Genomic DNA, 15,159 nt, shown 5'->3' with positions numbered 1-15,159 from the left:
TGAACACATTTAACTGTGTCTTGGGTATATTTTTAGAAGCAAGACATATGTAAAATCACAAATTATTTCTGAGGGATTCTTTGACGAAGAACTTGAAATCATACGCGCATTCTGATTGGTTTGTCGTATTTTCGCACATAACATTCATCGATAGGGGGACGAGTCTTCTTGCAGGTTACGGAAAGGGGCGAGTGGTGACGAATGGCCGCCTTTAGCAATATTTCAGCCATAGAAAAGAGGATACCAAGCTTTGTACACGATGGTTATAATCCGAGGTTTTCGGAGTGATGAGTGACCACTTAACCACTTGGTTACCCCACCGCCCCTTCGTAAGCGTAAGATGATTCTGGTAACTTCTAAAGGGTTAGGGTGTTGTAGTTATTATAGACAGAAGTCCAGAGCTCAAACAGACATCTCTTTTCAAATAGATATATACTCCCAATATGTACTTCCAACAGAAGAGTCTCGTGTCAAGTCGAAAGCCAACGTTCGATTCCCCACAGGGGTTCAATGTTTGAAGCCAATTTCTGGTGCCCTCCGCTCCGCCACCAACGTGATATTCCTGGAATATTTGGAAATTGCTTAAAGCACTCTCACTCACTCACTCACTCACTCGCTCCAAATTTCAAATTCAAAATAAAACGGGCCCAATTATACTATTATCCTCTCTCGGAGCGTTATACACAGCCTGTCACACATACCCTGAAACAAATATATCCAATCCAATACAGACCATGAAAGTCTGTATTTTATATTTTAATAAGTCCTGACGACTGAAAGTCTCTTCGCTCCTTTTCATTATTTGTTATAACTATAATTTAATAACTGTTTTTTTTCTGTAAAATATATTCATTTCAGAGACTTGATGTTAGTCTACGTTTTGACGAAATATACAGTTTACAAAGAACATCATCCTCGGGGAGTTGAGACCATGGATCGTGGCTAGTGTAGAAAGGTCATGTAGGATTGTGTGTATTCTGGCTTATATTTGATCAACTTTGTATTTTTAAGCCCGAAATATGTAGAGGTATCTGTATACCATGCAAGATGGCATAGCTGATAGAATATAAATCGTTCCGTGGGATTGTCTCAACTCTGCCTTAGGTGCAACTGATCGACGACTTGCCGGGTTTTTTTTATATGGCGCTTAGGAATATGATTATTCTTCGGTTGCCTGTTTAAAATTAAAAAAGTCGTCACAGAATAATATTGTTCCTTATTTAATACATGTCTTTCCCCGTATGGGTTGCGGGTTAGAATAGGTCCCCGACAACCCATGTCGGTCGTAAGAGGCGAACAAATGGATCGGGTGGTCAGGTTCGGTAATTTGGTCGATCGCGTGTCATTGTATTCCGAAAACGAGGGTCGTTGCTCATAATATCAATCACTGAATTGTCTTGTCTAGACTCGATTATTTCAGACATAGTGCCAGATTAATACTTCTACCTCACTCTCCTGTTTATAATAATAATAATAATAAATAATAATAATAATAATAGGCCATTTATATTTCCACACTATACAGGAGGCATGCTCGAAGCGCTATTATTACCCCGGTTACTGTGTACTCAACAATCATTCTCAGCTCCCTGGGGAGTATACAGCCCAAGCAGCCTGTGATGCGCTAGAAGGTTAACAATCAGCCATCTCATCCTACCGGGTACCCATTCACTGCCATCCGATTAGGAACTCTTGAGTCATGTCAACGTACCCAGCTGTCATGTCATGGATGATTTCCCAATCCAGTTTCATGGCAGAAACACTGCTGAAGGCATGATGAAGTTGCAAACAGTGCCGTCATTCGTCGTGAAAATTGCACTAGTGTCATTAAAATGGGTTTATTACTCTGTATCTATGTAAATTCGAATGGGAATGCACGACCATGAGTGCTCATGAGATGAGGGCTAAATGCGGTATTGATTTCTCACTTTGTGCGTGAAAAAAACAGATGAAAATCAAGTTTCAACACTGAAATATTTGCATTTCAGATAAGCATATCATGACATACAGCGTACCCAAAGGGGGTTGGCACTTTATGTTTGTAAGGTTGTTGTTGTGTAAGGTTAAATGGGGTTTAACGTCGCGTCCAAGATTATTGCACTTATATAGCGACGTGCAGGCACATGTGTGTGGCTGCTTGTACCAGTCCGGACTGATTGCGATTTTATAGTGCTAGCTCACTGAGATATCATGCCGAAGTTTAACATGAATACTTACTCAGACACAGTATCAACCGACCAGTTCTTGTTTTAGCCCCTTAACGCCGTGTGCAAGATAGGGTAACAACAAGTACCACCTTTTAACATCTTCTGGTATGACGTGGCCGGGGATCGAACTCCCGACCTTCCGATCACCGGGCGGACGCTCTACCACTAGACCACGGAGGCGGTCACGTTATTGGGATCAGATATACACTAATACTGTGCGGCGTTGGTTTCTGAGATAAACGTGTTTCCATCTCAAAGATCGCACAACATTATTAACACAGAAGCGACCATAATCTCAATTGTAATTTTACATTATTTCAGGGCAGATCATAGAAGCCCTTAAAGAATGTGGGTCAAGGTCATGTAGCCCTGAACTAAAGGACCTCTTACGTCGTTTTCGGTCCGAGCTTGAAGATACCTGCCAGAAAGCCATGCCCTACATCGAACAAGAGAGCCCCGATTACTTCGCCAGATTTCGGGACACCATCGCCAAGCCTTACATCCTTAAATACCGTCCATTTAGATTCCATGGAATGGAAGATGTAGAGATCGGCCACGACAATGAGTATGATGAGGAAGAGGGAGATCGATGCTACGCCAGGCTCCTTGGAACTTTCAAAGAAAATGAACGGTAACAGGGTTTTCTGTCTCCAGAGATTTACCTGGTTTTGTCTGTTTCGTGTGTTCTTTTATCGCCACTCTCTCGACCCGTGAAGATTCCGGGGTAGAATAGGTCTTCAGCAACCCATGCTTGCCGTAAAAGGTGACAATGCTTGTCGTAAAAGGCGACTAACGGGATCGGGTGGTCAGGCTCGCTGACTTGGTTGATGCATGTCATCGATCCCAATTGCGTGTATCGATGCTAATGATATCAATCACTGGATTGTCTGGTCCAGACTCGATTATTTACAGACCGCTGTCATATAGCTGGAATATTGCTGAGTGCTGCGTTAAACAACAAACCAACAACAACCAATAATTAACGCAACTCTCAGCAATATACCAGCTACATGACGTCCGTCTTTAATCAATCGAAACAGGTGGAGACAATCTAGTGATTGACATCATGAGCATCGATCTACGACATTGGGATGCCATGACATGCATCAACCAAGTCAGCGAGCCTGACATCCCGATCCCGTTAGTCGCCTCTTACGGCAAGCATGGGTTGCTGAAGACTAATTTAAACGTCTGTCTGTGCGTGTGTTTATGAGGGTGGGTGGGTTCGCGTGCGTGCGTGCGTGCGTGCGTGCGTGCGTGCGTGTACTAGTCCGGACTTATGCCGCAGTTTACACCAGATACCCCACTCTGATCCGACCAGTCCTTATTTTATCCTCTTAATACCGAGCGCCAGCAGGCAGGGAAATAACAAGTACCATCTTTCAACGTCATTTTAGTATGAACCGGCCGTGGATCGAATCCCCGTCTTTCCACTCTCCGGGCAGACGCTTTATCCACAAGACCACGGAGGCTGTCTTCAATTCTTTTAAAGTTCTTTTGTCTTACTATTTTGACTAAATATTATATTAGATAGGAAAGAAAGTTACACTAAAACGTGAACTTGAGATATCAATACATGAATTTATTGATATCAAATGATCAAATTTGTGATATCATTAAAGTGATTATTAATGTAATAAAAAGGGAATATAAAGTAAAACGGTCCCACAGGTCGAAGAGAATAACTCAAGATTTGTTCAGTCTAAATTGCCTCAGCGCTAAGCATTAAGCATTGGGCTCCATTTGGACTATATTTTATTTATTTTGTAGGTATATATTTGAAATAAGATAATTTTATTTCTGGGACTAAATATTAGTCATCCGCCCCTCATCATTTTCCATCTCTGTCCTCAGCACCATCCCCCGCTGCAACGTGACCCAGCCGTGCCTTGACCTCGTGACAAAGGGGGACACCAAAAGATACAGCATCACTCACCAGCTGCTCTACTTCATCGTCGTGGAACACGTGAGTACGCCATTCGTGACCAACTCGTGTTATTCCGGGACAAGCCGAATAGCGACTCGTGACCCTCTCGTGGCCATATTTGCTAATGGGTTCAGTCCGAGCGCAAACGGGCGAAATTAAAAGAACTGCCAACTCGTTGAGTGATGATTTATGAATATTCCATATTCCAGATGCTATTTAAAACACATCGGGACTTGCGGTATTTTAACAATATGATTCAACACGTGTAACTGTATCTGGGGAATATTTTAGATGCTAGACATGTAAAATAAAATAAAATAAAATAAAATAAAATATTACTGAGGGATTCTTTGACCGACGTACTTAAAGTCATACGCGTATTCTGATTGGTTTGTCGTATTTTCCCACGTAACGTTCATCGATAGTGGGACGAGACTTCATGCAGATTACGGAAAGGGGCGAGATGTGACGAATGGTGAGTCCCCGTCCACTCGGCATTCCTCATTTCTCTCCGTGAACGCCGCCAAAGGAGCTTTTGGTGTGATTCTGTTATAAATCCCCTCTACAACCAAATGGCCATTATTATGGAACTTTATGTCCATGATCCGGGGAAGTATGTGTCTAAAGTTGTCCGAATCACAACTGTATTTAACACATGTTATATAACCTGTTGAAACCATTAACCATAGAGCCAGTAAATATGTGATACCGCCCTTATTCACCTAGTTTTTGCCTATAAAACCCCAGTTTTCACGAAGTTCAAAGTTTGTATGTGTGGTCCCAGTAAATTCTTTGTGGACCAATTTCAAAATGGCTGCCATGGGGGCCATGTTGAAAATGAGTATTATCTGGGATACTGGAATCGTCTAAGGCGCCGCAATTCTATGTGCAGAGTTGCGTCCCTTAGTTTCACCAAAAACCTACGTTCGTGAGTTCGAATCCCGGCTCTCCCCGATTATGTTTCTAGGTTTATCAGCACCATACCCGTGCTCGTGGGTTTCACCGAAGTGGTAAATGTCTAAGACCTGCATTACTTCGGGCTTTCCTCCCACATTAAGCTGACACGCCGTGATATAACTGGAATAATGTTCAAAACGGTGTTTAAACCAATGCAATCCCCCACTCTTCCCTATAGTGGCATGTCGGCTTTGTGAAAGTTGCAAGATGTTAATACAGCTCCTTTATCCGGCATGGGTTAGCAAAATTAACCAAATAGGCGAAGTCATGATTTATGTTCAACAATGACGTCGTGAAACATTACTCCTCAGTTTAAAGAATATTGGATGATGGATTTGAGCCGAAACTGGTATAAGCTGAGTTCATCCGTTAATTTTGTAAATTCCAAATTAATCTCCTCAACTCACTATCCCACCTTTAACTAATATCCCAGAAACGCCATGCCAAGCTTATCACATACTTGTTGATGGTAGCTTTGCGTGTAGTCTAGTCATAAGCCTTGTTTCGGTAAATGACTTGCCTCAAAACACAATCACCGATCTACAGGGACGCAATTAATGCATTAGCGTTTATCTGTGTGGCATTGGCATCACATCAGATCTGCAGTGACACAGTATCCTTGTACCCTAGTATCGCAGTATCTACCCCAGTACCCAGTGCCCAGTATCCAGTATCCAGTATCTCAGTACCCAGTATCCATTACCCCAGTATCCAGTACCCTGTACCCAGTGTCCAGTATCCTAGTACCAAGTATCCCAGTATCAAGTATATCAGTACCCGAGTATCCAGTATCCGTGTATCCAGTACCCGAGTATTCAGTATCTGTGTATCCCAGTGTCCAGTATACCAGCATTCATTATCACAATAGCCCAGTATCTAGTTTCCCAGTACCAAGTACCCAAGTGCCCAGTATCCAAGTATCCAGCATCTCAGTATCCTAGTATCCAGTACCCCAGTATCCAGTACCCCTGTATCCCAGCTACCCAGTACCCCAGTGTCCAGTATCCCAGTACCCAGTAACTAGTATCCCAGTACCTAGTACCAAGTAGCTTAGTACCTAGTATCTAGTATCCCAGCTGCCAAGTACCCCAGTGTCCCCCAGTACCCCAGTGTCCAGTATCCCAGTATCCCAGTGTCCAGTATCCCAGTACCCCAGTGTCCAGTATCCCAGTATCCCAGTACCCCAGTGTCCAGTATCCCAGTACCCCAGTGTCCAGTGTCCAGTATCCCAGTACCCCAGTGTCCAGTATCCCAGTACCCCAGTGTCCAGTATCCCAGTACCCCAGTGTCCAGAATCCCAGTATCCCAGTACCCCAGTGTCCAGTATATCAGTACCCGAGAATCCAATATTCTAGTATTCAGTACCCGAATACCCAGTATCCATACCAAATATCCCAGTACCCAAGTGTCAATTATATCAGTACCTGAGTTTCCAGTATTCCAGTAGCCAAGCACTCCAGTATCTCAGTACCCAGTATCCCAGTACCCTAATATCCCAGTGTTCCAGTATTTCAGTATCCTAGTACCCCAATACCCGGTACACCAGTATCCTGTCCCCTTGTACCCAGTATCCCAGTACCCGGTACACCAGTATCCCTTGTAAACTATAGTAATGGCGGTTACAATGTGTGTCCTGGCTGATTGCGTACAATCGAACCCCGACGGCTTGAATGCTCAAACAGTCAGTCACCGGTTTGCCTACCCAAAACTCCGACCGCCGTGGATACGTTCGCAATATCAAGTTGACCCGTCCTGCATCTTGACTGCGTTATTTAATGATGAAAATACAGCCGAGATGATTCAAAGAGGCACGTCCAGCTGGCTAAATTCCACGGGGCCAGAAATCAGGATTAGGAATGTGAAAGTGAGAAATGCATTACAATGAATGAATGAATTACAGTAAACTACTGTTATAGCGAACACGCTTATAACGAACTGACGGATATAACGAACTAACTTTTTTTGGTCCCGACTATTTGCTGTAGTTATGCTGTATATATGCTTATAACGAACTGCGGTTATAACGAACTAAAATTAGTAGTCCCTTTGAGTTCGTTATAACCGTACTTTACTGTATAAGATTTAAATGGCTATACAGTCTACACGTGGACCCAGTCCCATATGTCACCCCGACTTCCTGCCAGCTGGTCACTGATCGGTATCACTTTCTATGTTGCGACCCGTGAAGATTCTGGGGTAGAATAGGTCTTCAGCAACCCATGCTTGCCGTAAAAGGCGACTATGCTTGTCGTAAAAGGCGACTAACGGGATCGGGTGGTCAAGCTCACTGACTTGTTTGATGCATGTCATCATATCCCGATTGCGTGGATTGATGTTCATGCTGTCAATCACTGGATTTTCTGGTCCAGACTCGATTATTTACAGACCGCCGTCATATAGCTGGAATATTGCTGAGTGCGGCGTTAAACAACAACAAACAAACAAAAAAACAAAACTTTCTATGTTGCAGACTGGATGTAACGAGAAGCTACAGCAGCAAAGCTCCTCTCTAAGCTCTGCGGGTATCCGTGAGATAGAAGACAGATTCTGCAAGAGGATATACAAAGAGGCCCGCACACTTGCCAAGACGGGATCAGTCATGATCGGCTCACAGGACCTTTTCTTAGAACAATGTAATTAGTTTAATGCAATCTTGTCGATATTTGACAGGCTAGATTTATTTTAATGTGTAGGGGCACTGGTTTCCACTCGTCTTGGGTTGTTAATTCGCTGTCTAGAGTTGTCTCCCTTAGTCGTGACAGGAACCTATGATAATGGCTTCGCATTCGCCCTAGGTGTGCCATTGGCTGTCCGGAGTTGTCTCCTTTAGTCCTAACAGGATCCTATGATAAAGGGATCGGATTCGCCCTACATGTAGGTGCGCCATTGGCTGTCCGGAATTGTCTCCCTTAGATATGTCAGGATTACCATGACCTCACAATCAAATGACATCACTAGTGGCTCTGCTGCTGAAGCTGTTAGAAGTACGTTTTACACTTATAAGACACAGCTTTTTACTGTCTTCAAACTGAAATGTTTGAATAATGATGTTGGATGATAAATACAATCTCACCTTCGTATCTTTTGATATCAAATAGATCAACACTCGTTGATAAAAATTGAAAACTCCTCGGCAAGCCTCGGTGTTTTTTCGAATTTTATCAACTCGTGTTGATATATTTTATATCAAAAGTCACTCGGCTGAATTCTGTATGTGGTGACCTGTCGCACAACACCAACTCGGTTTAGTAAAATCACTGGAACAAGTGACGTCATGATAACCACATGCATGTTCTATAATGACGTCGTGAACAATTACCCCTCAGTTACCAGACTATAGGAAGATGGCGTTGAGCCGAAACGTGCAGTTCCGGTAGTGGCAGTAGTACCAGCAGTGGTGGAACGGAAAATACGTAGACGTTGTAGATGTCGATGTATGAGTGGAAGAGGTGTTGTATAGCTATACGTTAGTACCATGTACAAAAAAAAATGTAAACGAAAAGTGAGTGATTGAGTGGGTTTGATTTAACGCCGCTTTTAGCAATATTCCAGCAATATCACGGCGGGGGACACCAGAAATATGCTTCACACATTGTACCCATCAACGAAAAGTACAATATCTTACATCATCATTATAAACATCAAAGTCGGGATCAGTGAGTGAGTGAGTGATTTTCAGCATTAATCGTGATACCACGTCCGTATCATAGTGTCAGGTCGTATCACACCAGTGTCTTGATATCTGCTTTCTATACAGCTGCAGTAGCAAGGGGCGAAACTACCATTATAGCAGAGAAGCAATTGTTTACACCTTTAAAAAAGCAAAAACATTTTACAGCGAAACCAAGCAAATTTTAATAAAAAAAGAAGTAAACCTACCATCCACGCAGAAAATTATTATTTCAAACTGTACACGGTCGAACGTGATATTTATTGTTTAAATTATTTTCATTTTATTGATAGGTCGGCTCGCTTTAAAATATGAAAAATAAATAACCGTCACTTACTACGAATGAACATTTAAAAACACATGAAAGAAATATCATCGATTCATTTAATGTTCAAATTTCATTTGTCATTATAGATGTGTCTTGAATGAAAGTCGAATATGTGTTGGTGAAACACGTATATATATATATTACTTATAACAAAATACAATAAATAAATTACCAATATTTGTTACAAACAAAACAAAACATATGAACGGTCCCAAAATGCAGGAAATAGCGTTTAAGAGCACCTGATGTTTAAAATTTCTGACGTGGGACACAAAGACCGCTCGTGAGCTTGAACGCTTCGCGCCGTCGTAGAAATTTGTAGAGTGAGTGAGTATGGTTTTACTCCGCTTTTAGCAATAATCCAGCAATTTCACGGCGGGGGACACCAGATATGGGCTTCACATATTGTATCCATGTCGGGAATCGAACCCGGGTCTTCGGCGTGACGAGCTAACGCTTTAACCACTAGGCTACCCGACCGCCCTGAAATTTGTAGAAATTAGCCTAGTTGCGCCCCTGGCAGCCGTCGGGATAGCATCTGTGATGAAGCTGTATGATGAGCAGCTGCACGTCTTAATTCCATCCGGATACAGCGTTGAAAACAATAATGACATTTGTATTAATAGTTAAAGTCTATTGTATCCACATGCCTGCGTAAGAGCTGAGACCTTTGTTTTCAATTGGATTAGTGTTTTTCTTTCCCTCGAAACTTTTGTCGGAGGTCGAAATGTGAAAATATTTTATTAGATCCTTCAATTCCTTATATTTAAGAAATATGTTATAAAATATATGTCATAAATAATATACTATTATTCAGGTGTCCGTGGGGCGGTGGAGTAGCCTAGTGGTTAAAGCGTTTGCTCGTCACAACGAAGGCCCGGTCTCGATTTCCCACGTGGGTACAATGTGTGAAGCCCATTTCTGGTGGATCTCCCCCCCCCCCCCCTTCCCCCCCCCCTTCCCCCCCCCCCCCCCGGCGTAAAACACCACTCACTCGGATTTAACGAAATCATAAAAATTGAATATTCGTAACAACAAACCAAATAATTATCAGTTTGGATCAAACGCTATTGATCTTGAGGGGCGGTCGGGTAGCCTAGTGGTTAAAGCGGTCACGCCGAAGACCCAAGTTCGATTCCTTACATGGGTACAATGTGTGAAGCCAATTTCTGGTGTCCCCTGTCGTGATATTGCTGGAATAGTGCTAAAAGCGGCGTAAAACCATACTCACTCACTATTGATCTTGCGAAAATGTAACATTTCCAATTATTCTACACGTGAGCGACACTTGGTTATACCCAGAGTTTATTACATCAGAGACGACACAGTAAACTACGTTTATAACGAACACGCTTATAACGAACTGACGGATATAACGAACTTACTTTTTTGCTCCGACTATTGGCTGTAGTTATGCTGTATATATGCATATAACGAACTACGGCTATAACGAACTAAAATTAGTGGTCCCTTTGAGTTCGTTATAAGCGTAGTTTACTGTATATCGATATATTGGTATATGGTCTCTGGTTATATCGATAGTTGATAGTTGTTCTGTCACTGATTGTGATTATTCTGTTTCAGCCGTCTTGTGTGGGGCTCTCGGCTATGAGAATTTCTTCAAGCCCAGCTACATCGACATGGTGCTAAAGATGCAGGCCCCCGAAGGATGCTTTAAAATGGGATTTGAATCAGACAGCGTCATAATGGCCACGCTAGAAAGGTGAGACCCTACCATGTATAGGTTAATTGTAGGGCGGTGTATGCATGCCTGTGTGTGCCTGTGTGTGTGCGTGTTCACGTGTGTGTGTGCGCGCGTATATGTACGTGCGTGCGTGTGTTCATGTGTGTGCTAGGCCGGATTAACACCCGTTTTGTAGCGTTAATCCATTGATATACCATGACGCAGTTTAACATGTATACCCTACTCTCTCAGACACATTATACCAACCCCGAGCCGACCAGCTCACAACCGTGATGGATTACTGTGTCCTTGATCCCATCACTCTTTGATGATCCGGCTGTGAGGTGAAATTGGTCCACAGAGCATCCATTTATAGTTGAAGCCGAATAAAATCCCCATGGAATGTAGAAAGCATATGAAGCAAAGAGTTATTTCCCCTCTACTATGGGACGCGAACAAAAATCAGAGCACTTTGAAAACAAACATTTCATTAACAAATGTCAACTTGTTGTCAGATCCAAACGGAAGCAGTTGTAGTTTTGTTATTTCTTTCTTTGTTGTTTTACGCCGCAGTTAGAAAAATGGTAGTATCAGTAGTAGTAGTTGTAATAGTAGTAGTTGTAGTAGTAATTGTAATAGAAGTAGTAGTTGTTGTTGCAGTAGTAGTAGTTGTTAAAGTAGTAGTAGTAGTTGTTGCAGTAGTAGTAGTAGTAGTAGTAGTAGTAGTAGTAGTAGTAATATCAGTAAGAGTCGTAATAGCAGTTGTTGTAATAGTTGTAGTTACAGTAGTAGTTGTTGTAGAAGTAATAGTAGTAGTAACTGTAGTTGTAGTAGTTGTTGTTGCAGAAATAGTAGAAGTAGTTGTTGTAGTTATAGTAGTAGTTGTTGTAGAAGTAGTAATAGTAGCAGTAACTGTAGTTGTAGTAGTTGTTGTTGCAGAAAACGTAGTAGTAGTTGTAATAGTAGTAGTTGTTGTAGTTTTATTAGTTGAATTAGTTATTGTAGAAGTAGTAGTAGTAGTAGTAGTAGAAGTAGTAGCAGCAGTAGTTGTAGTATTTGTTGTTGTAGTTGTAATAGTAGCAGCATTATCACACGCCATCTGCTGTCCTTCATTTACCTGATATGTATAACATTCCAAGCAACACTGTCCCGAATGGTAGGTGTCCGGATTAACGTTGTCCTGACTAAATATTTTCTCTCTTCATCAGGTTGAGGTCTTCAAGAAGACTTCTGCGAGAGCAACCAATGAAAGGTTTGTTTTTGTCTTGTTTGTTGTTTATAGCCGCTCTTACTGCTATTCCAGCGATATGACGGCACCCCGTCTCATTGTGTGTCATCGTAGCTCGACGTCGTTATTCATTGTGTGTCATCGTACCTCGACGTCGTGGATCGTTGTTCATTGTGTGTCATCGTACCTCGACGTTGTTGATCGTTATTGATTGTGTGTCATCGTACCTCGACGTCGTGGGTCGTTGTTCATTGTGTGTCATCGTACCTCGACGTCGTGGGTTGTTGTTCATTGTGTGTCATCGTACCTCGACGTTGTTGATCGTTATTGATTGTGTGTCATCGTACCTCGACGTCGTGGGTCGTTGTTCATTGTGTGTCATCGTACCTCGACGTCGTGGGTCGTTGTTCATTGTGTGTCATCGTACCTCGACGTCGTGGATCCTTGTTCATTGTGTGTCATCGTACCTCGACGTCGTGGGTCGTTGTTCATTGTGTGTCATCGTACCTCGACGTCGTGGGTCGTTGTTAATTGTTTGTCATCGTACCTCGACGTCATTGGTCGTTGTTCATTGTGTGTCATCGTAGTTCGACGTCGTGGGTTGTTGTTCATTGTGTGTCATCGTACCTCGACGTTGTTGATCGTTGTTCATTGTGTGTCATCGTACCTCGACGTCGTGTGTCGTTGTTCATAGAGTGTTATCGTAGCTCGACGTCGTGGGTCGTTATTCATTGTGTGTCATCGTACCTCGACATCGTTGTTCATTGTGTGTCATCGTACCTCGACGTCGTGGGTCGTTGTTCATTGTGTGTCATCGTACCTCGACGTCATGGGTCATTGTTCATTGTGTGTCATCGTACCTCGACGTCGTGGGACGTTGTTCATTGTGTGTCATCGTACCTCGACGTCGTGGGTCGTTGTTCATTGTGTGTCATCGTAGCTCTACGCCGTGGGTCGTTGTTCATTGTGTGTCATCGTACCTCGACGTCGTGGATCGGTGTTCGTTGTGTGTCATCGTACCACGACGTCGTGGGTCGTTGTTCATTGTGTGTCATCGTACCTCGACGTTGTGGGTCGTTGTTCATTGTGTGTCATAGTACCTCGACGTCTTGGATCCTTGTTCATTGTGTGTCATCGTACCTCGGCGTCGTTGTTCATTGTGTGTCATCGTACCTCGACGTCGTGGGTTGTTGTTCATTGTGTGTCATCGTACCTCGACGTCGTGGGTCGTTGTTCATTGTGTGTCATCGTACCTCGACGTCGTGGGTCGTTATTCATTGTGTGTCATCGTACTTCGACGTCGTTGTTCATTGTGTGTCATCGTACCTCGACTTCGACGTCGTTGTTCATTGTGTGCCATCGTACCTCGACGTCGTTGTTCATTGTGTGTCATCGTACCTCGACGTCATGGGTCATTGTTCATTGTGTGTCATCGTACCACAACGTCGTGGGGCATTGTTCATTGTGTGCCATCGTACCTCGACGTCGTGGATCGTTGTTCATTGTGTGTCATCGTACCTCGACGTCGTGGGTCGTTGTTCATTGTGTGTCATCGTACCTCGACGTCGCGGGTCGTGTTTCATGGTTTCAATGACTAAATATTCTGGTCCAGACTGGCTTATTTACATGTCGCCGCAAAATAACTGAAACATTGCTGACTGCGGCGTTAAACAACATTCACGCAGTCCGTGTAAAGGGAGATTCAACGCTGAAGGATTACATTTTGATCACGGCGTTTGGAAATAACGTTTAAATCGATGCCTGGGTGTATTAAGATGATATGTACTACTCAAAAGAAGTAAAAGGACTCCCAATTCTTTCATACCGCTAGTAAATCGGCCTTGCCATGCCAGTATACAATTGAATCATTATTCAATAATATGAAACAGTATCCAAACATGCTATACTACTGGGTACAATCACGTTATTTAAAGCAAGTAAAAATACAGATTCCATTGTTTCAAATAAAAAACAGATTAACATTATACTACTCAACTTCTGACGGGCCTTGTTATGCCATTGTATTTAAATATACCCTTGACATATTATAAGCATTGGTTTTCTGTTTCATGGAAAAAACATACCCCAATGAAAAGTAGAGAAATATTTGTGAATGAAAAATAAGTAAGTGTTATTATAATGAATATTCATGAATGTTGCATACAGACTCACAGTACGTCATGTTTACTTTCAGATGGCTGTCTGTCCCACAAATCAGGTTTAGGCATCGGCACGCTAGCTCTGTACCTCAGATACCTCGTAAGGAGTATGATCTGACAACGTGTATAATAAACACCCGGCAGCTAAACTTGTGACTGTTTTCTTTGGAAGGAAATATTGGCTATGGGGGTAGTTGAAACTTGAAAGACAATTGCATTTGGATATAACGTAAAAGTCTCAAGTTCGAGTTCTTTCTTCTTTTTCATGTGTAAATAAAACATTAACGTTAGGAATTAGACAATCAATAATACATATGATGATGATGATGATGATAATGACGACGACGATGACGACCAGGACCACGACGACTACGATGATGATGATGATGACGACGACGACGATGATGACTACGACGACGATGATGATGATGATGTGGGGCAGGGTCGAAGCCCTAGAAACTCTTAGGAGTTACGCTTGCTGAACACTGTCGCCCCAGTCACCTACTCTCCGCAACCAACGTTGCCTTATTTGTGACCTTGTGTACTATGTACAGGGCTAGGACCACGTGTCACGCTAAACCGTGTCACGAAGTTATTCAGGTTAAACGTCACGTTGTGTAGGATCTATGTTATGGGGTGACAGCATACTTAAGTCTATTAAAGCTCGCAATGACATGAGTCGTGGACATTAAGATAAACAGGAGTAAACATATCGCTATAAGGGAGGTAACTCTCATAGAGAAGTGTGGTTCATAGTTTAAAAAAACAAACGCACTCACAACGTTATAATTATTTATGTTTGTCGTGTATACGCAAATCATTATACACATGAGAGAAAAAGATAAAGATTTGACATCGTTCCAACGATTACTCATCCATATTGGGGCGTGGGAGTGGGCACAGGTGGCCCAGTCGTCTAAGGCGCCGCAATTCACTGTGCAGAGTTGCGTCCCTTGGGCTCGCCAAAAACCTATGATCGTGGGTTCGTATCTCGATTCA

General features: G+C 42.7%; 1 protein-coding gene across 1 annotated transcript in view; it reads left to right on the top strand.

Moving 5' to 3' along the window:
- LOC139456203 (UPF0764 protein C16orf89 homolog) overlaps positions 1–14,483 on the top strand; it is a 56,739-nt gene extending 42,256 nt beyond the window's left edge. Inside the window, exons 2-7 of the mRNA XM_071237757.1 lie at positions 2,529–2,838; positions 4,062–4,173; positions 7,562–7,724; positions 10,674–10,812; positions 11,982–12,025; positions 14,196–14,483. Of these exons, the coding sequence (XP_071093858.1) occupies positions 2,529–2,838; positions 4,062–4,173; positions 7,562–7,724; positions 10,674–10,812; positions 11,982–12,025; positions 14,196–14,278 (851 nt within the window). The 3' untranslated portion in view covers positions 14,279–14,483. The remainder of the gene's footprint in view (positions 1–2,528; positions 2,839–4,061; positions 4,174–7,561; positions 7,725–10,673; positions 10,813–11,981; positions 12,026–14,195) is intronic.
- Positions 14,484–15,159: the final 676 nt, after the last annotated feature.

The sequence above is a fragment of the Haliotis cracherodii genome, unplaced genomic scaffold (genome assembly GCF_022045235.1).
Source record: "Haliotis cracherodii isolate W230 unplaced genomic scaffold, xgHalCrac1.p SCAF_11, whole genome shotgun sequence".
Lineage (NCBI taxonomy): Eukaryota > Metazoa > Mollusca > Gastropoda > Lepetellida > Haliotidae > Haliotis > Haliotis cracherodii.
This window is presented reverse-complemented; position numbering and strand designations above follow the sequence as displayed.